Genomic DNA, 25,252 nt, shown 5'->3' with positions numbered 1-25,252 from the left:
CTTCCTCACAAGAGGGTCAGCCTTTTTGCTCTATTTAGATATTTAACTGACTGGATGAGGACCACCCACATGAGGTAGGCAAGTCAGCTTCACTCAGTCTACCAATTCAAATGTTAATCTCATCCAGAGATACCCTCACAGGCACACCCAGAATAATATTTGACCAACTGTCTGGACACCCAGTGGCTTAGCTAAAATGACACATAAAATTAATCATCACATTCACACCAAATATTTTTCACCAAATATATGCTGAGTGAATGCTTCACACTTGTAGTTAGGGCCTAAGCCAATGAAACAGTGATATGTCCAATATGGTCCACAGCCTCTTGAAGATAATAATCTAGAGAGCTTACCAGGATATTATATGAATAGCTGCACAAATAATTATAAAATAATAATGTGGTAAGTATAAGGGAAAGAAAGGGAAAATTTACTAACTCAACTTAGGGGCTTAAAAGAAAAGTTCACTTATCAGTGTTATTAAAATGAGATCTGAAGGACAAGTAGAAGAGTAGGAGCTCACCAGGTGAAAGGCTCAAGGGTGACTGTGCAGAGAACAGGAAGGGCATGAACCCCAATGCAGAAGAGCTTGGCTTCTTGGAAAAAGTATAGGGAAGGAAACATCAACTATGAGAAGAATGTTGAAAGATGACCAGATGACCCTGGGAAGACAGGCAGGAACCAGAAGAGGCCGCCCTTGTTAGCTGGATAATGCTCTAAATTTTATCCTAAAAGTAACCAGTTCTTTGCCGGATTTGTGATGCCATTTTATTAAAACACTACAATTAAGCCAGCAGCACTCATCCATAATATTTGTTATTCACCACGCTGAGGAATCTCCATACTAAGTCTAGCTCTTTAAAGAAAGAGAAAACAGCACTTCAGAAGCAGTTTCTAAATACCAGGCAGATGATAGAAGGTTCAGTCTGGGCTCGTGATTCTCAATCTGTCTTCCAAGCCTCTGTAGGACTCACGTACATACTTCCAACTGCAACATTTGTCTTCATAACACCACCTCCTAGCCACCACACGAAGGGCAGATCTGAGTCATGCCCTACATTGATAACATTTTGGAGTACCTGGGTGGCTCAGTGGGTTAAGCATCTGCCTTTGCCTCAGGTCAGGTCATGATCCCGGGGACCTGAGATGGAGCCCCTTGTCAGGCTCCCTGCTCAGCAGGAAGCCTGGTTCTCCCTCTGCCCTCTGCCCTTCCTCCTGCTTGTGCACTCTCTTTCTCTCTCTCAAATAAATAAAATATTTTTTAAAATACAATTACATTTTAACTCAATCATTTTAACTTAGAAAATTAACTTCAAAAATATATACTTCATACAATCCTTCTAGTATATAACAGAAAACCTACTGATCACTTGAAACCATACTGCATCTAGAAAGAACGAACTAGCTGCAGCATCAAAGTGGGAGGGAGACAGACTTTTCATTACTCTTTTGTATTTTTATTTTCCTATAGTTAATCTGTAAGGCTATGGAAATTATTAAGAACTATTAAGAACCATTTATCTCAATCTCCAAGAATAATATAACCTTACTTACTATTTACATTTGTTAAATCTCTATCCTTATGTGTCTGGCACTTCTAATTATAGCAGAGACTGCTCATTGCCTACAGTTAACACCGTTCTCCCCTTCTTTCCCAGTAAGGGGACCCCCGTATTATTTAGGGTGGTAATGTATCAGCTAAAAGACTATATTTCTAGACTCCCCTAGAGTTAGATGAGGTCCTGTGACTGAGTTCTGATCAGTAACTGGTAAGAAGTGACATGTAGGATGTGGGGAAGAACCACTAAAGAGAGTTGATCCCATTGGAAAGTGGACTTTCTTGTGTTTCTCTCATTTCTTCCAGCAGGCAGCTTGGAATAAACAAATATCTATAGACCAATTATCAGTCAGGACCATAAAGTGTTATTGAAAATGGAAGAGCAGCAATGTTCCTGATGATTCTGAGACCCACCAAACATGGCTAGACTGACTCTGATTTCCTTCATGTGCCAGAGAAAAATAAGCGACTTCTTAACCAAGTCACTATTATTTGTTTTTATTGTTGTTATTATTATATGCATCAAAACCCAATCCTAAATGATACACTAGTCGTCCCTACAGCCACTAAAGGATCAATAGCATATTCACCCCACAATATAGACTGTGACCTGCGGAGAGGCTTATAGACATATCTGAAAGGCAAAATAGAGCTCAAAAAAGTTACTTCAATAATTATGCCTCATTTATCCACTCAAAGACTTTTACAGAATACTAACTATATTCCAGGTCCCATGAGCCACTACATTAAAAGATAAAACTATGATATACACACCAGTAGAACAACCCTATCCACCTTCCCAGAAGAATTTTGAACCTTGAAATTTCTGTAGCACTTTCTCCCCCATGCATGAAACAGAAGTGAAACATACAGTATCAAAAAGGCCAAGCGGGGCACCTGGGTGGCTCAGTCAATTAAGCACCTGATTCTTGATTTTGGCTCAGGTCATGATTTCAGGGTTGTGAGATTTTTTTAAAGTAAAAAGAATAGTATTCCCTTTAGGATTTAACAAAAACCTAGAATCCCATAATATGTAAAGGAGCCCCAGGTCCAGCTCCTTTCTCAGCAGAGTCTACTTGATGACTGTCTCTTTCCCTCTGCCCCTTTACCTGTTCTAAAATAAATAAATACATGTTTTTTTATTTTAAAAAAAAGGCCAAGCATTTTTCTAAATCCTCAAAATATAGAAATTTTATAAATTGTTATTTTTACATAAACTTTCCCACAGAATAACCTTTCCTAACATTACTATGCCAAATATGTGCCCAGTAAATGGGGAGGGGAGGATTGGGAATATATCTTTGAGAGGAGATTCCCTGATTTTCCCCCCCTAAAACTTAAAACCAAGTTAGACTGAGTTTCACAAGTTCACATTCTAAGAATAATAAATCTGAGGGTGCTGGTTCTGTGCAAGATGGTGTAAGCATACTTTATCTTGTCTCTCCCAATGAATCCAACTATAAATTTTGTACAGAATGCACTGGGCAGCTATTGGAAGACTCTGAAAAGTAAATGGCAGAAGAACAGAGAAGACGACTAGAATCCAAGGTACTACCAAACCAACAAGTGAATTTCCTGGAGTTCCTTTCAGTGTAGCCTGGCTCTTTCCCCCTCTAATCAACTGGCCTTCACGTAAAAAGCAGCCTCAGGACTCCTGGGCAGCTCAGTGGTTGGACATCTGCCTTCAGCTCAGGTCATGATCCTGGGATCTGGGATCAAGTCCCATATCGGGCTCCCTGCAAGGAGCCTGCTTCTCCCTCTGCCTATGTCTCTCATGAATAAATAAATCTTTAAAAAGAAAATAAAAAAATAAAATTAAAATTAAAAGCAGCCCAAAAGCCAGAAGAGCAACTGAATACAGACAAAAAAAAAGTGCCAAGAGAAGCTTTCTTTTTCTGGTCCAAGAATCAGGAAAGGAGACCCTTAAACATCACAGAAGAGGGAAATCCACTATTATTTTCCATTCTCTCCAGCCTCAGTGCCCCCCACACACACACACACACACCGACCCAGTATCCCAGAGCAGGTGACAGGAGCATGACCACCACAGACATCTAAAATTGTAAGAAAGGAAAATCATTCTCTTTAACCAGCAATGATCCCAAAATCATGGATTAAATGTCTGTTGCATTTTTCTCTGTCTTCCAGTCACTTGGCCCTAAGTACAAATTCAGATAGAGGAAGTATATGCAGAGTAAGGAAACTAAAGGGCCCAGTTTTCTGGCTAGTGAGCTGGGAAAGGGGGACATCAAGGAGACAAAGTATCAGCAAGATCACAGAAGAAGAGAACTCAAGAGAGCAATTCCATAAAGTTGTATACAAACTCCTGGACTCACCTCTGAGCTATGCATGTATAGACCTGACCTTAAATAGTCTTAAAAAGGATTTGAGAACTCAACTATGGTGTAAAACACTGCACAGATCCTACACTAGCCACTGGGCAGTACACATGAAGAAACAGATCCAAACAGCACTACAAAGGGCTTTGAGAAAGGAATACTGGAACCACAAACTACAGAAGGTGGGTTCAACTTGTGAATTGACTGAACAAGTTTGAAAATTAAAAAGTAAAAAGAAGGAAAAAAAAAAAGTAAAAAGAAGGGGATCCCTGGGTGGCGCAGCGGTTTAGCGCCTGCCTTCGGCCCAGGGCGCGATCCTGGAGACCCGGGATCGAATCCCACGTCGGGCTCCCAGCATATGGAGCCTGCTTCTCCCTCTGCCTATGTCTCTGCCTCTCTCTCTCTCTCTGTGACTATCATAAATAAATTTTTAAAAAAAAATTTTTTTTAAAGTAAAAAGAATAGTATTCCCTTTAGGATTTAACAAAAACCTGGAATCCCATAATATGTAAATGTCCAGGATACATGCAAAAATTACTCAGCATATGAAGTACCAGGAAAATGTTAACTTTCAAAGGAAAAGAAAATCAATGATGATATGGAGAATGGAGTTATCAGATAAAAAGTTAAAAACAATTATTGTAACCATACCCCAAATTGTAAGGGCAAGTCTTTTGACATGATGGGAAAATATAAAGTTTTATCCAAGAAATTAAAACTGTAAAGAACCAAATGAAAATTTCAGAACTAGTTCAGTTGGCATTTAATTGCCCAATACAGTATATAAGGCAAACATGGACAGTACAATACAATACAATACAGTATATAAGGCAAACATGGACAGTACAATACAATACAATAACTAAAATAATAAATTCATAGGATAGGCTCAAGAATAGAATGGAGATAAAAGAGCAAAAAACTCAGTGAACTTACAGATGGATCAACCAATCTGAAAAACAAAGAAAAAAATGGGAAAAAAAAAACACAAAAACACAAAAACAAAAACAAAAAACACCTAACCTAACTCCAGAAAAATTATTTCGAAATGCTGAAAACTAGAAACAAAGAAAAGGAGCCAGAAAAAAAATAACCCATTGCATGCATACAACAATTCGATTGACTAGATTTTTCATCAGAAACAAGGGAGCCTGGAAGGAAGCACAATGACATTTTTTTTATTTAGGGGATCCCTGAGTGGCTCAGCAGTTTAGTGCCTGCCATTGGCTCAGGGCATGATCCTGGAGTCCTGGGATCAAGTCTCACATCAGGGAGCCTGCTTCTCCTTCTGCCTGTGTCCCTGCCCCTCTCTGTGTCTCTCATGAATAAATAAATAAAATCTTTAAAAAAACTAAAATAAAATATTTTTTCTCCTTTCTCCTTTATTCCCTTTCACTATTTTTTATATTCCCCAAATGAATGAAATGAGTGGGAAATGTCAGAGAGGGAGACAGAACGTGAGGGACTCCTAACTCTGGGAAGTGAACAAGGGGTGGTGGAGGGGGAGGTGGGCGGGGGTGTGAGGGTGACTGGGTGATGGGCACTGAGGGAGGCACTTGATGGGATGAGCACTGAGTGTTATTCTATATGTTGGAAAATTGAACACCAATAAAAAATAAATTTATAAAAAAATAAATAAAATAAAATAAAATAAAATAAATAAATGCTACAGGCAATTCTTTTTTTTTTAAAGATTTTTTAAATGTATTTTTTTGAGAGAGAGCATGTATGTGAGCAGGGGGAGAAGCAGAGGGAGGGAGAAAGAACCTCAACCAGACTCCATGCTGAGCATGGAGCCCAACGCATGGCTCAATCTCAAGACCCTGAGATCATGATCTGAGCTAAAACCAAAAGTCAGACACTCAACTGACTGAACCACCTATGTACCCCACTAAAGGCAGTTCTTTAGATGGAAAGCAAATGATATCTGACAAAAATCTGAAATTGCAAATACAGTCTGGTAACTGTACAGTTACAGTCTGTAACTGTAACAAACTACCCTTTCCCCTTAAATTCTTTAAAATATGTATGACAGTTAAAATAAAAAATAATAAACATTACATTAAATTATTACATCAAAAAATTTTTTTCATAACAACTCAATAGCATAACAAACAATCCAATTTAAAAATGGGCAGAGGATCTGAATAGACATTTTTCCAAAGATAAACAGACAACAGACACATGAAAAGAAGCTCAGTATCAGTAGTCATTAGGAAAATGTATATCAAAACCACAAGAAATCACTTCATACCTGTTAGAATGGCTATTATCAAAAAGACAGGAAATAATAAGTGTTTGCAGGAATGGAAAAAGGTATATCCACCATGGAACCAGTATGGAGTTTCCTCAAAAAATTAAAAATAGAACTGCCATATGATCTATCAATTCTACTTCTGAGTTTTTATCTAAAGAAATCAAAAATACTACATGGAAAGTATATATGCAACCACATATTCATTGCAGCATCATTTCCAACTGCCAAGATATGGAAACAACCTGAATGTCCATCAATGGATGAACAGATAAAGAAAATGTGGCCCATATATATGCAATCTTATTCAGCCATAATAAAAAAAAGAAGGAAATCTCACCATTTTCAACAACATGGATGGATCTTGAATGCACTATGCTAAGTGAAACAGTGTCAGAAAAAAATAAATACTATACGTGATCTCACACTCACTAATTTTTTAAAAATAAACTTTTTAAAAGCTCATAGATACAGAGACAAGAGTGCTGGTTGGCAGAAGTGGGAAGTACGGAAGTAGAGGAAATGGGTGAAAATATTCAAAAAGTACAAACTTCGTCATAAAATAGAGACGGGGATGAATGTGCAGCATGGTGACTATAGTTAATAATACTGTATTGCATATTTCAAAGTTGCTAAGGGAGTAAGTCTTAAAAGTTCTTATCACAAGAAAAAATATTTTCGGGGCAGCCCTGGTGGCGCAGAGGTTTAGAGCCGCCTGCAGCCCAGGGTGTGATCCTGGAGGCCTGGGATCGAGTCCCATGTCGGGCTCCTTGCATGGAGCCTGCTTCTCCCTCTGCCTGTGTCTCTGCCTATCTCTCTCTCTGTGTGTGTTTCTCATGAATGAATGAATGAATAAATAAATAAATAAATAAATAAATAAATCTTTAAAAAATTTTTTAAAAAAAGAACACCATTAAAAAAGAAAAGAAAAAAAAATTTTCATGACTATGTATGGGGACAAATGTTTGCTAGACTTATTGTGGTGATCATTAGCCAATATATACAAACATCCACTCATGTTGTATACCTGAAGCTAATTTCTGTCAATTATATCTCAATTTAAAAAAATTTTATGTAATGTATGGAAATGTAAGCAGATGTAATATAACAACTATAACATAATCAGAGGAAAGTAATAAGATGTGATAAGACTTCTATATTCCAACTGAACTGGTAAAATGGTCTTAAGTAGACTGAAAACTTATGTATAACATAATTCTTAGAGCGAACAAGTACCAAAAAAGGACTATAAAGAGAGACATTCAGTCCTGCACGGAAAACATGATGTTAAAGTCTGCTAGTATTAATGTTTATTTCTCTTGGAATGTCCTGTAGGAGGGTCTTTTTTAATGAAGGTAGCTAACTGTGTTATTTGGTGCATAGATATTAATCACTTTTTTAACTTCATTCCAAATTGCACTTTTCAGAATTAGAGAATATTTTGTCTCAATGCTTTTTGATATGGATTCTACATTGTCTGATGTCAGGTATAACACTGATTTCCTGCTGTTTGCATTTTCCTAGGTCTTTATTTTTAGTCTTTTTATAGCATTTTGTTTTGAATGTATCGCTTATCTATAACATTGTTTGCATATGCTTTGTGGCATGATCTGAAAGTATTTTTATTAAATAGGTGAGTTATTCTCATTTGTATTTACTGATATTCATGAATGACAGTAGCGAAAAATGTTTGCCTTTAGCCCAAAAGGCTGATCTATAACACCCAAAGTTCCATTAAGTATCAAATATAATGCTGGTGGCTACATTTTTTAAAACATTGAAACGTATGTATGTATGTATTTCTGTATTTAAGAGCAAGGGAGTGGGGAAGGGCAGAGGGAGACAGAGAGGGAGATCTTAAGCAGACTCCCCCCCAAGCATGGAGCCTGATCTGATGTGGGGCTCAATCTCACAAGCCCAAGATCATTACCTGAGCCAAAATCAAGAGTTGGACGCATAACTGACTGAGCCACCCAGGCACCCCTGGTTGCTAAGTCTTAAAGGATCCCACGATTGCCTGGATATTTCACTGATAGCTAATATCAAACTGAATGATAAACATCAGAGAAATCTTGTGAAAGTAGTTTTGAGTAGAAATTCAAAGAAGACATTTATGGTTGATAACTTCCTGTACATCCCCTATCCCTTCAGTACTTTGCATATAATCACCAACTTTATACAACAAAAGTGCAGTTCTCTCTGCCCATGGATCCTGTCCCCATGTGGCTTAAATAAACTTAACAAATAGCACCATAAAACATCTCAAGAATTGTTTCTTGACTGTTGGGTTTAACAACCCCACAACACTATCACCAATATGTTTGATCTCAACTCTGTAACCATTATGCTATAGTTACCATATATAAAAATTAAGTATAAGGTTTTGAATAAGTAAAAACTTAAAATGCTTACAAAAATGCTCATTAAGCAAGTTTTGGTTTCTTCCTGGCTCTGAGCAACCAAGTAAGGACTTACTGTTTTGCTAACTAACCAAGATCTGCCACTGTTATTAACAATAATGGTCTCATCATTTCAAGATTATTGATTTAAAAGATGGACAATTTGGACATGTAGACAGAAAAACAGGAAGCTGGGCCAGTACTGTCAAGGCAAACTAGAAGCTCACTAGTGCACCACTAAGCCAGAAAAGAAAGTTACTCTCCAATAACTTTCCAGGTATGTGAATGCACTACTTAAAGAAGTTAAAGGGCACTGTTGTTTTTTTTTTTTTTTTTGAACTATGGACTGTGATTCACATTTTTAAGATTTTATTTGAGAGAGAGTGTGCACAAATGGGATAAGGGGCAGAGGGAGAAAACCTCAAGCAGATTCCCCATTAAGCACAGAGTCTCATAAAGGGTTCAATCTCATGACCTATAAGACCATGATCCGAGCTGAAACCAAGAGCTGGATGCTCAACCAACTGAACCACCGAGGTGCCCCTCACATGTTTTAAAAATTGAAATGTAACAGGTAACTGCTGGAGTGCACTAAACACAGTGAAGTATTATATTATGAAATTTTGTTTCAATTATATGTATATTAGTTTGCTAAAGCTGCCATAATAAGCTACGAGACTAAGTGACTAAAACAACAGAAATTTACTTTCTCACAGTTCTAGAGTCCAAGAATCAAGATGTTGGTAAAGATCCTTACAGTCTGAGGCTTTTCTCATTTACTTCTCTTTGTGTTCCCTTTCTTTTTTCTTTATAAGGACATCAGCCATATTGAATTAAGGCCCATCCTCAAGACCTGATTTTAACTTATTACTTCTGTAAGATCTTAGCTCCGTGACACCTGGATGGCTCAGTCAGTTAAGTGTCTGCCTGCGGCTCAGGTCATGATCTCAGGATCCTTTGTCAGGCTCCCTGCTCAGAGGGGAGCCTGCTTCTTTCTCTCCCCCTACCCCTCGCTCTGCTTGTGCTCTCTCTTCCGCTCTGTGTGTCAAATAAATATATAAAATCTTTAAAAAATAAATAAAGATCTTAGCTCCAAATATGGTTACATTCTGAGATACTAGGGATAAGTACTTCAATACATGACTCTTGGGAGGACAAAATTCAGCCATAACATTATGTTTATACATATATTATGTATGCATGCACTCTGTCACAATAAAAAAAGTTTTAAAAATATCTTATTAGAGAATTCTGAATAGATAATTCAAATGTATTACATATATTCTAAACCTAAGGGGCCTAGACCTAATTTTATAATGGAGTCTTAGGACTCCTGCAGTCTCCAGACTTCCAGGTCTTCAGTGAGACAGTTTAGAATTTAACTACCCCAGGGGTACTCATAATGCAATTATGAAAATTTGTATGAACGTGTAAGGACTTTTGCTAATAGTCTTACTCAGTATTACCTGATTAAAAAAATAATCCTAGTGTTTTAAGTGTATGACTTATTAGTACAGAGCTCTAACAGTTATATTTCCATGTTTCTAGAGACTATTATTCATTATTATATTGATTTCCCAAACTACCAGATTAAACTATAAAAACTTAAAGCCATACTGCCTCTCCCTCTCTTAAAACTCAAAGTCCTTAAATATCTAACAGTTTAATCAATGGCTAACCTAGATGTATTTTTAAGGACTGAGGGAAAATATTGATGTTTAAAATTCTCTAAATTCACTTACAGCAACAATAATCCTTTGTTTAAAATATACTACTTTAGTGGTGCCTGGGTGGCTCAGGTCATGATCCTGGAGTCCTGGGATCAAACCCCATATCTAGCTCACTGCTGAGCAGAGTCTGCTTCTTCCTCTCCCTTTGCCCCTCCCTCTAGCTGTGTGTGCACACACACTCTCTCTCAATAAATAATTTTAAAAATAATAAAAAAATAAAATGTACTACTTTATATACAGTAAGCTAAAAACAGGTAAAAATTAACATATAAGCCATAAAATATTTTAAATATCATTTTAAGAATACAAATATCCATATTTTACATTTAGCATGTCTATGGAAATTTCCTAATCATTTAGGTTTAAAACATTGCCAAATTTGTTCCACTTTATTGAAAAATATCTTATGATTTATTCTTCATCTATATACTATCAAAGTTGGTTGAGTTGGTTCAATAACATAAAATAATGAGGTAACAAATAAGCCAAATCAGGACAATCTTGGATCTCTCATAGTATTTGGTAATGTCAATTTTGAAAACCATTGGAAAACAGTCCAAATATTTTTTTTTGTCAGAGTAACTGATTTTTTTCCAAAGTCAAACAGAATCAAGTAAAGGCTGGTTTCACACCACTGGAACTTTTAAATTTCCTGGCTCTGCAATTCACTCCCTCTTCTCCCAATAATTTTAACTACCAAAGCATATTTCTACCTTTCTCTAACAAGCCTAGTTTCTTTCATTCCCCCAAGCCTTAACACATTTTGAACAGAGTATCGAGAAGTAGAACACTTTCCTTTTTCACTTCTTCACAAGTATATTCTTTAAAACCTACGGGTGGCATTCCGTTAAAGTGTATGCAAGATTGCAAAAGTCATGTGATGTCAGTCAAGCTCAGTTATATGAATCTGAGGGTAAAATACAAATCTTTCTCTTCCAGAGAGAAGACGTATTTTGCTTTTTACTATAAAATAAAAAGGGAACACAATCATGTCATCCAAAATTCAAGAGAAGGGGGCTAGTACACTAAAAAATAAGTTCTTTATAACTGCTCAAGCTATGACCTAAGGCTTTCTATACAAAAGTGCTATATTAAAAATTAGACTACTAAAAAACCTTGTTTTAGTATAAATAATTTAGAAACAATATTTACTATCTCAATCTTTTCAATATCTAAGTGAAGAGGCAAGGTAGAAATCATATTACAACAGAAATGTAAGTGTGCTCACAACAAAAATCTGATTCATTGCTTTATTCCCTGAACCAGAATATTATCTAATATAGAGTGGATTCTGAACAAATATTTTCTAAATAAAAAATAACAAATGAATGCAATTATCACTTTATTTTGTAAGGGCAGTAACTGAAGCTAGTTAAGATAAGTTCACTCAGGGCATCCCCGGTGGCGCAGTTTAGCGCCACCTGCAACTCAGGACGTGATCCTGGAGACCCGGAATCGAGTCCGCGTTGGGCTCCCTGCGTGGAGCCTGCTTCTCCCTCTGCCTGTGTCTCCCTCTCTCTCTCTCTCTCTCTCTCTCTGTGTGTCTATAAATAAATAAATAAATAGTAAAATCTTAAAAAAAAAAAAAAGAAAAGAAAAGTTCACTCAGGGATGCCTAGGTGGCTCTGCGGGTGAGCGTCTGCCTTTGGCCCAGGGCGTGATCCCAGACTACTGGGACTGATTCCCACATTGTGCTCCTTGCATGGGGCCTGCTTTTCCCTCTGCCTATGTCTCTGCCTCTCTCTGTGTGTGTCTCGTGAATAAATAAATAAAAATCTTTTAAAAAAAAAAGTTCACTCAAATTCTCACAACTGCTGAATGGAAGAACTGGGACTTACACTTTCTTCTAAATACAATGTCTATACTTTGCATTATATTGCATTTCTCTTACTTGCCCAAAGCTCAGACAGAAATTAGAACACAAAAATGAAAAGTCTCAAACTTTCTTCAGTATTTCCTATACTCCATATCACCAGTTTCGAAAGTTCTCAAACTCATCTCTGTACTTCACTTGAGCACATTATTTTGATTTTGTGCTACCCTATACTACCAGTGTTGTTTGAAGTACAGCAAGGTAACAGACAAGTATGGAGGTATATAGCCCTACATCCACATCACAGGGAATTCCTATCAGTGGGATTCCACATTAAATAATACATCAGTTTCTCACATTGCTGAGGTAACACCAGAGAATTGTGGTAGATAAAACTCCTGGATAATTAACTCTAGTATAGTTTACACTAAAAAAAAAGAAGGATCCCTGGGTGGCGCAGTGGTTTGGCGCCTGCCTTTGGCCCAGGGCGCGATCCTGGAGACCCAGGATCGAATCCCACGTCGGGCTCCCGGTGCATGGAGCCTGCTTCTCCCTCTGCCTATGTCTCTGCCCCTCTCTCTCTCTCTCTCTCTCTCTGTGTGTGTGTGTGTGTGTGTGACTATCATAAATAAATAAAAATGAAAAAAAATAAAAAGAAAAAAAATACTGAAAGTAAAACCAGCAAAACTGTCGTAGTTACCCAAAACGTGAGGTGATGAAGGTTTGTGTTTGACTGAATAAGGCTTCCTGTAGCCAGACAACAGGATGGGGTTTTCAATGGTATGATCTACTAGCCAAAGTTATCATAAAAATCAATAAAGATTCTTGGGCTACCAAAAAACTTTAAAGCCCAGAGGGGATCCCTGGGTGGCGCAGCGGTTTGGCGCCTGCCTTTGGCCCAGGGCGCGATCCTGGTGCATGGAGCCTGCTTCTCCCTCCGCCTGTGTCTCTGCCTCTCTCTCTCTCTGTGACTATCATAAATAAATAAAAATTTTAAAAAAATTTAAAAAAAATAAAAATAAAGCCCAGAGATCTTCAGTGCAGGGCAGATCAAGAATGTCTCATAACCATGGTTTCAATGATCCATGCAAGGCCATTCTGTTACTTCCATGAGGCACGACACGGCTCACCCCAGAGTTGATGAACCAGATTTTAAATCCAATTTGATATTATGCAGATAATAGAGTTCAATTATTAATTCAAAAATGTGCTCTTAACACATCATATTGCACCTTTCAACTCGGTGGAAGGTCTCCTTGATATTATTGCTAAGTAGACATTAATCCTTATTGGTAAACAGGAGCCAAAAAGAATTCAAGAACATATATTCTTGATGCAAACAGTAAAGGCATAATTACCCTTGCTCAGTGACTACCTGTTCCACCTACCCACTTCAAACACTCATTCTTGTCCATGACCTCAGGAAATTCAAACAGGTTATACCACTCAGTGGTCTTTCTTAAGTGACAACCCATTACCTGGTCATAAATTACAGATAGTAGACACACATGAAAGTCACAAATTGTTCTGTCACATCAGGTATTACCTCTGTTCTACTGAAAATAATCCCCAACCTGCAGAATAATAAAAAGGAGGGCAGCCTGGGTGGCTCAGTGGTTTAGGGCTGCCTTTACCCCCAGGCATGATCCTGGAGACCTGGGATCGAATCCCACCTCAGGCTCCAGGCATAGAGCCTGCTTCTCCCTCTGCCTCTCTCTCAATAAATAAATAAAATCTTAAAAAAAAAAAAAAAAAAGGAAGAAGAATAAAAAGGGAAAAAGCAAACTAGCAATTAAATTCATTTTGAAGAAATAAAATAAGTAGGAACTATTTAAAATTCCATTAATGCTTTATGACCACAAATACTAAATAACTATGTATTTGTAAAACTTACCTGTCACCACAAAAATCAAAAAGAACTCACACTAAAAAAAAAAAAAAAAAAAAAAAAAAAAAGAACTCACACTAGCTACAATTTACTAAATAAAAGAAATCACAAGTCTTCAAGCCATTAATAATGATCAACAAATCACCAAAAACCTGGCCAGAAGGTAAGAGCTGAGGTCCAGTTGCTAATGAAAAAGCAGGTCCTCAAGAAACGAGCCAAATGACTAAACAGACCTCTGTGCTGCCCGATGGCATTCCTCATCTCCTAAATAAGAAGGATATGCCAAAAGCACATTTACACAAAAAGCCATCTAGAGACAAGCCCGGCTACAGAGTTAAGTGTGCATGTTTCACATCTAGATAAGCAAAATTATAAATCAGGTAGTTTTCATTTGAGAAAATATTAAGTGTTTACGCTCCATTACCAGTGAAGAAAGATGAAATGGTACCAGGATCTGAAAAAGAATCTCTAAACTACACTGAATTCTGTTTTAATAAAAGATCCTAAAAAAAAAAAAAAAAAAAAAAAAAAAAAAAAAAGTTTTAATTTCCAGAAGGCCAGATTTAAAAAGAAAAAGAAAAAAAAAAAAAAAAAAAAACCAGGAATGGCTTTATCCACCGTCCCAGGTCTACGACAAAGATTTCGTACCAGGCCCTGCAAAGTGTCTGAGGCAGAAGCCACCCCCCCCCCACACACACACACACACGCATTCCCAGCCTCTTAATTGTGTCGCTCCAGAAACGAAGAGGCCTCGCCTCCAAGCTTGTCAGTGAGACCCGAGGCTCTGAGAACTCCTCTGCGTCCAGGACGGGCCAGCAGGGCCCCTCCCTCGGGGGCAGCTCCAGGACTCGCCGCACTGAGGGGAGCCGGCGAGCGCGCGGCACGTCCACCGCCGGCGGAGCGGCCGCCCACCTGCAATCCTCACAGAAACGTTCGGTTCCCTCACGGAGCCCGATACTACTTTCTCTGGCTAGACTGTGGAGAGGAGAAGCCAGAAAGCATGTAAACAAGCCACATCCTCTTTCCAAAGCGGGATGCCGAGGTGCAGCGGCACCGGGCGCCCATCCCACTGCGCGGCACGGAGCCCCCGCGCGGCGCCCCCAGGCCCCAGGCCCCAGGCCCCGAGGACGGCGCCCCGGGAGGGCCGGCCGAGGGGCGAGGCCGGGCCCGGGCGCCCCCGCAGGGCCTGCGTCCGCCCAGGTGGGCCGGCGGACTCACCTTGTTGAGGTGGGGGTCGCGCGTCACGGCGTAGCCGCGCTGGCGGGTGTGGCGGCGGCGGGGGGCTGCAGGCTCCATGGCGGGCGCGCGGGTGGGCTGCGGGGTCGGGCCGGAGCGGGCGGCGCGCGGGGCAGGAGGCGGATGCTGCCGGGGCGCCCGCGCGGACTGCGGCGGCGGCGGCGGCGGCCGCGCTGGGAAAGGGCCGGCGGGCGGGGGCGGGCGTGGGTGGCGAGAGGGGGTGGACGCGGCGGGAGGAGCCCGCGAGAAGCCGGTGTCCCCGGCCCGGCAGCCTGCGGGAATCGCTGAGTCATGGCAGGAGATCGGCCGAGCCGGCGAGTGAGGAGGAGGAAGAGCGAGGCGCTGGCGGCGCCGCCGGGGGGCCTGAGGGGAGGCGGCCGCGGAGTCGCTCCCTCCCACGCGCGGGGCCCCGCTTCCCCCCGGGCTTCTGCTCCCGGCTGTGCAGCCCGGCTCTGCGTGGGGCGTGCCTGTCGCTCAGGGAACGCGCTTGCCCCCACACCCCGGGACAGCGCGGGGTCCCCCGCCCACCCCGGGGGCCGTGCGGGGACCATCACCCCCGGGCCGCGCCCCGCCCCGCCCCTCGCAGGAGCCCCAGGGAAAGAGGGAGGGGGCGAGGCAGAGGCTGCACACCGAGGGATGGGAGCACTGGCGAAAGGGACTCAGAGGCTGCTAATAGCCGACCTCGAATGCCTGGGACTCCAGACCTCTGACCCTTTCCTTTTTTTTTTTTTTTTTATAGATTTATTTTTTATTGGAGTTCAATTTGCCAACATATAGAATAACACCCAGTGCTCATCCCATCAAGTGCCCCCTCAGGGCCCGTCACCCAGTCACCCCCACCCCCCTAGTTCGTTTCCCAGAATTAGGAGTCTCTCATGTTCTGTCTCCCTTTCTGATATTTCCCACTCATTTTTTCTCTGTCCCTTTCCAGTAGGGGCTTCGAAGCTCTCTATCCTCCCTCCGAGGCTGGCCACACCCAGGGTCCCGCACAGAACCCACCTTGACCCAGAAAGCAGAAGCCCGAGCTGCCCTAGGAGAACAGGTAGTGTGGGGCCGGGACACTGTGGCAGTCTCTAGATTAGCAGGGGGGGATTTTATTTTACTATAATTAAATAAATTTTAATATAATTAAAATAAAAGTCTAGGTGTGTTGCACTGCAGATGTGTCAGGGCCCACTCAACAGTCTTATTTATATTGTATATAATGTTGTGAGACTGCAGAAATCAAGATGTTTCTGGACTTCTCTGAGTATTAATGGATAACAATCTATAAGGGGCTTCGGTTTCTTCTTTGGTAAAAGGGAGAGGGTCAGGATCTTCCAGCACTGTAATTCTGTTATTGGTATTTATAACTGAACTTTCAAGGAATGGAGAAGCAAAGTCAAAAGGAATGTATGACGCACAAAAAAAACACTAAAGCTTTCTGTGCCCCAGTTTCTTTTCCAGGTAAGTGGGATCAGTAGTTTCTGCCCTATTCATTCTACCTCATAGTGGTACAAAAGACAGTATTAGGGATTGATTATGGGTTCATTTTATATATCCATAAACTAGACAACACACTGAATGTTTTACATTGCTTGATCAGAAAGATGTTACAATAATTGTTTTTTGGTCATACTTCTATCCAGAAGCTTCTTGGGCCTATTCTTTGAATAACCTAGAATCATCTGTTTCAAGGGAGAACATTTTATTAATGCAGAACATTTTATTGGCATCAGAGTTCTTTAAAAGCATCCCTTGCATTCAAGTAGCACTTTTCACAGTGAACGCCATAGTCCATAAATAGTTAACCCTACCTAGATACCTGAGAAGGTATGCTTTTACAGAACTCACTCCCAGGAGTTAACTGAGGCAAGTTACAATTAGAGAGCTTTATCAGAAACAGAAACCATTTAATTACAGGCCTACGATGCAAACCTAAGATGCTGAAGAAACAAAAATATTAGTACAACAGAACCTTATTATAATGCCCCCTTAGAGAAGTTCAGCTATGTTACTGATTTATCCCTATTTCTGTGATGTATTGTGTACAGATACGAAAGCTGACATAAATAGAGGGAGAAGCCAAAAAAAATATGTGGGCTCGTCCCCCAAGCCATCACTACGAAGGGATTACAAGATCCTGGCAGTGTAGGTAAAGAGAAGTAAACATATGGGAGGTGTGAATTTATGAAAAAAAGTCCATCATTTTCAATATAACAATATGAGGCCTAACTGAGGGAGTGACTTTCTCTATCCATGTGCAGTTGTTCTAAGAGTACTGAGAACAATCTCTTTTTCCATGTAAATGTTATCCAGAACGTCAGATTTCAATCTTTTTTACTTGTTTGTAAGGTTGGGTTTTATTTTCTTTAAGATTTTATTTATTTATTCATGAGACACACACAGAGGCAGAAACACAGGCAGAGGGAGAAGCAGGCTCCATGCAGGGAGCCCAATGTGGGACTCGATCCAGGTCTCCAGGATCACGCCCTGGGCTGAAAGCAGGTGCCAAACCTCAGAGCCACCCAGGCGTCCCAAGGTTGGGTTTTAATGTAAAAACCAAAAAGCAAAAAATTTTGGAGAAAAGAAAAAGCTTGTTTTAATTTTCCTTTTAAGACACTGCAGTTATGCAGTCACTCTGCGCATAATTGGTAGTGTTATGAGTAGGATTCACAGATTAAAGGGCTAGATCCTGTAAATTTCCATTATACAGGTGAGAATACTCTCAGTCAAAATGAAATTTTTCTTGCCCAACTAATGCACTAATAACTCTAGTCATTAAAATATAATTACGGTATTCTGATCTAATGTCATTGAGATTAAGTACAGAAAATTCAGGAAATATAGCACATATAGTATTTCAGGTGTTTTACTTTCGAACTTAAATTTCCCCACAAGGAAGGGTTAGTCTCCATCATCGGTGTATACTTGCAAAACATTTCAACACTACAAACACTAAAAGTTTCAAGATGTGCCATTAGAAATGTTTTACTTTCATGAGAAAAAAAGATAATCTGATAGAAGGATGTAGCTATATGATATTAAGTAAATGATTATTTCTTCATATAAAAACCATGTTACCGCTATGTAAAATAAGTGATTTTTAAGTTGAAAACCTCAACATGCCTTGTTCTTGATGTGCAGAATCCTTTTCTGCATAAAAGAAAGACCTTGGGCCTTTTGGGGTTTTAATCTGAGAATTCCAGTGTTCAGTATATTAGAAGAAAGTTCACCAGGGTAGCTGACCCAAAAAGTTCAGAATTTAATGTAGGCAGCTGCATCCTTGCAATGGCCAGCTCCAGGCTAATTGCCAACCAAGCAAAGAGTTAATTTTTGTCTGCCTTCTTCAGTGAGGATACAACTAGAATGAGTGTTGGTGTTGGGGGGAGGCTAAACTCCATATCTACCCATCGTAGGTTTTCTGATGGGACTCATTACCAAAAGGACATTATCAAAAGAAAAAGTTTATAAATACTTGCAGTGAACATCACACCGAAGAACTCAAAAACAAAGAGTAACTCAAAGCAGCAGTTTAAAATTGTGGTCTTTATAGCATCTTCAGCAAAGAACAATACATTTGTAGAAAAATGATAGCACAAAGAAAAGCAGTTTTAGGTTTTCTTTTTTTTTCTTTCTTTTTTTTTTTTTTTTTTTTTTTTTTTAGTTTTAGTTTTAGGTTTTCAAGGGTGGCAAACTGGAAAGGTAAATATATGGGAAGAAATTAACAGTAAGATTTGTTTCCGGATTCCTCTTCCCAAAAATATATATTTTGGGGTAGCATATCCTGGTTTCCTTCACAAGTCTTTATTCGTGGCTCTAAGGAATCCCTGACGAGCCAAGCTCTAAGTTATTGGTATTTGAGTTAAATCACAGTTGTAGGTGAAATGGGTGCATGAGTCATTTCATTAAAATGCTTTGAAAAGATGTGCCCTTATTCTCTTCTTTAACCAAAAGTGTGTGCAGAAGCCCCATCCTCTAAGGGATTCTACAGAATGTCTGGAGCTCTATAGAGTTGGGGTTTTTTTTTTTTCCTTCCTGAGGAAAGCAATATTACTCTTTAACAGTTAAAAGCATTGTTCCTGTTTGGGATAATGTAATACCACCTCATTCTTACTATATATTACAATCATTATGCATACAACTGAGGAGGGCACTTGATGGGATGGGCACTGGGTGTTATGTTGTATGTTGGCAAATTGAACTTCAATAAAAAAAATATATACAAAAAATAAAAATAAAACTGTGAAAGAAAAAGACAAAAAGTCATAATAACTAAATGTAATTTGGAAAAACATTTTGTAAATATCTTGGATCTACACATCAATTTATGTATATATGTATGTATTTACAGTTGCATTGAGAAAACACTGTCACACACCAAAATAAACCTAATGAAAGCCAAAAAAAATCATTATGCATACAGTATAAAAACAGACACTCCATAGTGACTAATTTTGGAATAAAACCATACACTAAGTCACAGCATATATAAATCATTTATATCTTAACTGCTCATTTAAACCTGAACAAATTTTCATGAAGCATGTTAATTTTCCTATGATATAATTTGGTTGCAATATTTTGCTGAAGTACATTTGAAGAAGAAGCCAGTTGTTTCACCTATTCTGGATCATGTTATACAGTATTTGTATAGAAACTTAAAAAGATACATTTTCCCATCAGGAGACATTTTGTCTATATCATCGATTATATTTACAAAACGTTTTAACATTACAAACATTAGCAGTTTCAAGGTGGGGCACCTGAAAAGGTTTATACTCTGCTACAGTGATGCAGGTATGCCTTTTACACAAGACCTCTTAGTGCTGTCAAGCAACTGGAAGTTAGATCTGTGAAAAACGATAAATGAAGTTGAAATGGAGTCTGGAGACAATGAAGGGAGCTTCCTGGCAGCTTACTTAGCGTACTTCAGCATGAAGAAGGAAGATTCTCCTTGCTTGGCAACAACTCAGCCAGTGAGAAACCACATGAACTTAGCCAATGAGAAGTCCTCACAACCTCAAACTCTCCAAAGCAATCCCTTCCAATTGCTTTCTTTCCTCTTTATGAGGATATTCTTTTTCCTTCCATCTTAGGGCTTGCCATAATTATCTGTCTGTCTCTTTTAAGTCCTCTACATAAAGGGAATATGTCATCTTCTCTTTGGCAAAAGATTTATCTGGAAATATGTAATGAGTCACCAGAATTGGAGATAGAAAATTCATTGTTGCAATAACTGGTGTTAACAGCCTTTCAAATAATTCTTGATCTTCAAATCATTCTTGAAAAATTCATGTTTTGGGGGCACCTGACTGGCTCAGAGGAGTGAGAATATCAGGATCTTGAGTAGTTAGAGCCCCATGTTCCGTATAGAAATTAAATAAATAAAACATTCTTAAAAATTCATGTTTTCTATATTCCTGTAGAATGACATAAATTTGGTTGAGGCTATTCTCTAATCAATATTCATTTGGATTGTATAATTTTGTAATGTTTTAGTACCCTGTAGAATTATATCTACTGTCAATAATGTCACTCAATATTCATGAGTGAGTACTCATGAATAGCATGTATTGTATTTTTTTTAAGATTTATTTATTTATTTATTAATGAAGACACACACAGAGGGGGACAGAGAGAGAGAGAGGCAGAGACACAGGCAGAGGGAGAAGCAGGCTCCATGCAGGGAGCCCGATGTGGGACTCAATCCCAGGACTCCAGGATCAGGCCCTAGGCTAAAGGCAGCGTTAAACCGCTGAGCCACCCGGGCTGTCCTATTGTATTATTTAAAACCTAAAAGTACAACTATTATGAAAAAGATCCAGTTCCATGACTTTTGCCATTTAATATCACTGAATTAAATTAAAATTTTACTACTTTCTTAAATCTGTTTTTTAATCAATTAATCGAGATAAAAACCAATTCCCATCATTGTCATGAATAAATATGTAGCATTGTTTTCAAATACTGTTTAGTATAGCAACTCTGTCATTTGTTGGCATGATTTCTTTTTTTAAATTCAATTTATTTAAACTAAAAAAAGAAAAACATTCATTTCTTCCACACATGTGCACACTCCCCCACCTCTGACAACTACCAATCTATATCTGTAAGCTTGGTTTTATTTATTTATTTATGTATTTATTTATTTATTTATTTATCGATTCTACATCATATAAGAGAGATCATATGGTATTTGTCTTTCTCTGTCTGACTTATTTCACTTACCATAATGCCCTCGAGGGCCATCTATGTTGTCACAAATGGCAAGATTTCATCTTTTTATGGCTGAATAATATTTCATTGTGTGTATATACATACATATACATACATATACATACACATACCACATTCTTTTTCTATTCATCCATCAGTGGAGACAAGTTGTTTCCATACCTTGGCTATTGTAAATAATGCTGCAATGAACGTAGGGATACACATCTCTTTTCAAGTTAGTGTTTCATTTTCTTTAAATAAATATCCAGAAGTAGAATTGCTAGATAATGGTGGTTCTATGTTTAATTTTTTTTGAGGAACGCCATACTATTTTCCATGGGAGCTGCAATACTTTGCATTCCCACCAACAGTGCACAAGAATTCCTTTTTCTCCACATCCTTGCCAATACGCGTTATTTCTAGTCTCTTTGATAATATCCATTGGTGATATCTCATTGTGGTTTTGATTTGTGTTTCCCTAATGATTGATATAAAGAGCATCTTTTCATGTAACTGTTAGAAATTAGCGTATGTTTTTGAATGATGAATTGAGGGTCTTATTTGTGCTGGCCACATTTCAAGTGTTTAATAGCTACATGTAGCCAGTGGCTATCAAATTACCACTAATCTAATCCAATGCATTTTGGCTCTTCAATAAATGCTTTAAGTGATAGAAGATCAAATATACATATCCATATGTATATGTGGTGACTCTTACTTTCAGAGTCACTCAAGTTATACTACCTTATTAATCTTTTGCTTATATACCTATTTATATCTATAAATGCTATGTAGCATATAGATTTCCTTTACAATGCCCTGATTCTTTTCCTTCTTTTCAACCTAGTTGGTTCATTCCTCCAACTCTTTTATTGAAAGCTCACAAAGTCCCAAATGATTACATGATACATAGAATAAAATGTAAAATAGGGGCACCTGGGTGCTTCAGTGGTTGAGCATCTGCCTTTTGCTCAGGTCGTGATCCCAGGGTCCTGGGATCAAGTCCCACATCAGGCTCCCTGCAGGGAGCCTGCTTCTCCCTCTGCCTGTGTCTCTGCCTCTCTTTCTGTATGTCATGAATAAATAAATAAAATATTTAAAAAATAAATAAAATAAAATGTAAAATAATATTACATTTAAAACAAACTTCTGGGATTCAGGTGTTCAAAAAACTATTGTTCTTCAAAATAGCCATACTGCTTGAGAAATTTTGCACATATTCGTAACATTGCTGCCAAAAATTGAAATGTACTATTCCAATTCTCTTTTGGAATTATTTCTTGTTCACTTTAGGTAAGCAGTAGAGCACAGCCATTTGAGAGTATGACATCCACAGGTACCAGGGGTTAGGACTTCAACATATCTTTGGGGAGTCACAATTTTATACAAAACAAGCATGAAGTCAGACTACTGTTTGTTTTTTAAGATTTACTTACTTAGGGATCCCTGGGTGGCGCAGTGGTTTGGCGCTTGCCTTTGCCCCAGGGCGCAATCCTGGAGACCCGGGATTGAATCCCACATCAGGCTCCCGGTGCATGGAGCCTGCTTCTCCCTCTGCCTATGTCTCTGCCCCTCTCTCTCTCTCTCTCTCTCTCTGTGACTATCATAAATAAATAAAAATTTAAAAAAAAAAGATTTACTTACTTATTTATAGAGACACACACACAGAGAGAGAGGCAAAAACACAGGCAGAGGGAGAAGCAGGCTCAGTGCAGGAAGCCTGACGTGGGACTCGATCCCGGGTCTCCAGGATCACGCCCTGGGCTGCAGGCGGCGCTAAACCACTGCGCCACCAGGGCTGCCCCAGACTACTGTTTGAATCTTGAGCTACCACTTCCTAGTTCTGTGACTGGGAAACATTCTCTCAGGGCCTCAGTTTTTCCATCTGAAAAATGGAAATAATAGTATCTGCCTTTGGAGTTGCTATGAGCATTAAACAAGATGTTTTTGTGTATTTAGGGCAGCCCAGGTGGCTCAGCAGTTTAGTGCCGCCTTCAGCCCAGGGCATGATCCTGGAGACCCAGGATTGAGTCCCATGTCAGGCTCCCTGCACGGAGCCTGCTTCTCCTTCTGCTTGCGTCTCTGCCTCTCTCTCTGTCTCTCATGAATAAATAAATAAAATCATAAAATGAAATGAAATAAAATAAAATAAAAATATTTGTGTATTTATTTATTCAAAAAATATTTATTGATCATTTACTCCATACCAGGCCCCAGTGTAGGCCCTGGAAAAACAGTAATAAATAATACAAAATCTGTGGCCTTGAAAATTATATTCAATTGACACAACAAACAAGCTATATATCACATCATATATTATACAAAAAATGTATAGTACTTAGAAAAATGCCTGTCACATAGTTAGCACTCATCAAATCTTATTTTTTTCTTCAAGATCCAATATCGAATATCATCTTATGAGGCCATTCCCCATTCCCTCGCATATAGTTATTTGTACCTTAGTTTATTCAAAATGTTTATTGAACACTTACTAAATACTAAGCCTCAGACTAGGCACTAGTATACAGAGATAGACTTGTGAAGAGAAACAGCTAATACACAAGTAAAGAAGTTAATAATTATAAAATATGAAGTGTGAAAGAAATCAGCATTCACTTCAGCAATCAGTAACGTGAACACTAGTTTTAAATATTTCTAATGTTTTTCAACTGTATTTTTCATAATACTTGGCATGCTTTTTATTTAAGTACTTGAGAATATTTCTGAATGATAGAAGTATTTCTTCCACTGTAGCTACAGATAACATCAATAAGGCTTCAGTTACCTGTGTATTGCAGATTTGTCCCCAGTGCGGATATTTCCAGAAATATTTCATTGACTGTGAAAGGGAAAACACACAATTATACAAGTAATAGCTAATGTTCCTGTCAAAGAAGTATTAAAAGTAGTAATTTTGGGGGCGCCTGACTCAGTCGGTTGAGCATCCAGCTCTTGGGGATGGCTCAGGTCATGATCTCAGGGTCATGGGATCAAGCCCCACTTCAGCTGTGTGCTGAGTGTGAAGCCTGCTTTGAGATTCTCTCTCCCTAAGCTCCTCCCACTCCTGCTCATGTGTACAAGTGCATGGATGCACACACACACACAGACACACTCTTTCCTTTAAAAAAAAATTAGTGGTAGTTTGGAATATAGTCATCGAGACTCTGGAACCAGATTCCATAGACTTCTATTCCAGCTTCACCACTTCCAGCTTGTGTGCCCTTGTTACATTACTTACTACCTCCCTTTGTCTCCTCGGATGATTTATCTTCGCTAGCAGTAACACTCTGTGAATATTTCTCAAGTGAAAGTAAACAAGATAAATCAGGCACACTATATACTTAGCTTGAACTTTTAAAAACAAAACACTATCCATTCATTATCACTAGAAGAAATTAAGTGTCCTAAGAATGATTTTTACTTAGAATTTCAGCAAATAGGTGTTTTGGCAGAATTGAGACTTGACAGGTATTAATACTAATCCTGGAGTATTAACTAATGCACTAGATTCTTCTGTGTATTTTTTGCTCTCATAACTAAATAAATATTATTTGAAATTGCCTATTTTGTTTAAATTTCATGTTTTTAAATTTGGAAATGAAGGTGCTTGAAAATAGGGCTGAATCCATGGAAGCTTTTTAAATTTGTTTTGTTTTTCCCCGATATCATCACAGTATAGCTTCCATAGATTAACTCTCTATGTATTGCATGTGAAGCTCACCACTCTATTGCCCATGGTTCCTGTACCAGTCCAAACCTCTTCCTTAGATTGAGGAGTGGTAGAGCTGTTCAGGTTCTATAAGAAGCAAAGAAATGACATTACTAAAAATTTGG

The 25,252-nt window shown here is 38.8% G+C and overlaps 1 protein-coding gene across 1 annotated transcript in view; it reads right to left on the bottom strand.

Annotated features, from left to right (window-relative positions):
- The window catches only part of ME1 (malic enzyme 1), a 196,219-nt gene extending 180,842 nt beyond the window's left edge, over window positions 1-15,377 (bottom strand). Inside the window, exon 1 of the mRNA XM_041752514.1 lies at window positions 15,203-15,377. Coding sequence (XP_041608448.1) covers window positions 15,203-15,280 — 78 coding nt within the window. The 5' untranslated portion in view covers window positions 15,281-15,377. The remainder of the gene's footprint in view (window positions 1-15,202) is intronic.
- Window positions 15,378-25,252: the final 9,875 nt, after the last annotated feature.

Source organism: Vulpes lagopus, chromosome 1 (genome assembly GCF_018345385.1).
Source record: "Vulpes lagopus strain Blue_001 chromosome 1, ASM1834538v1, whole genome shotgun sequence".
Lineage (NCBI taxonomy): Eukaryota > Metazoa > Chordata > Mammalia > Carnivora > Canidae > Vulpes > Vulpes lagopus.
Note: the sequence above shows the minus strand (reverse complement) of the source record. Positions and strands in the feature narration are given on the sequence as shown.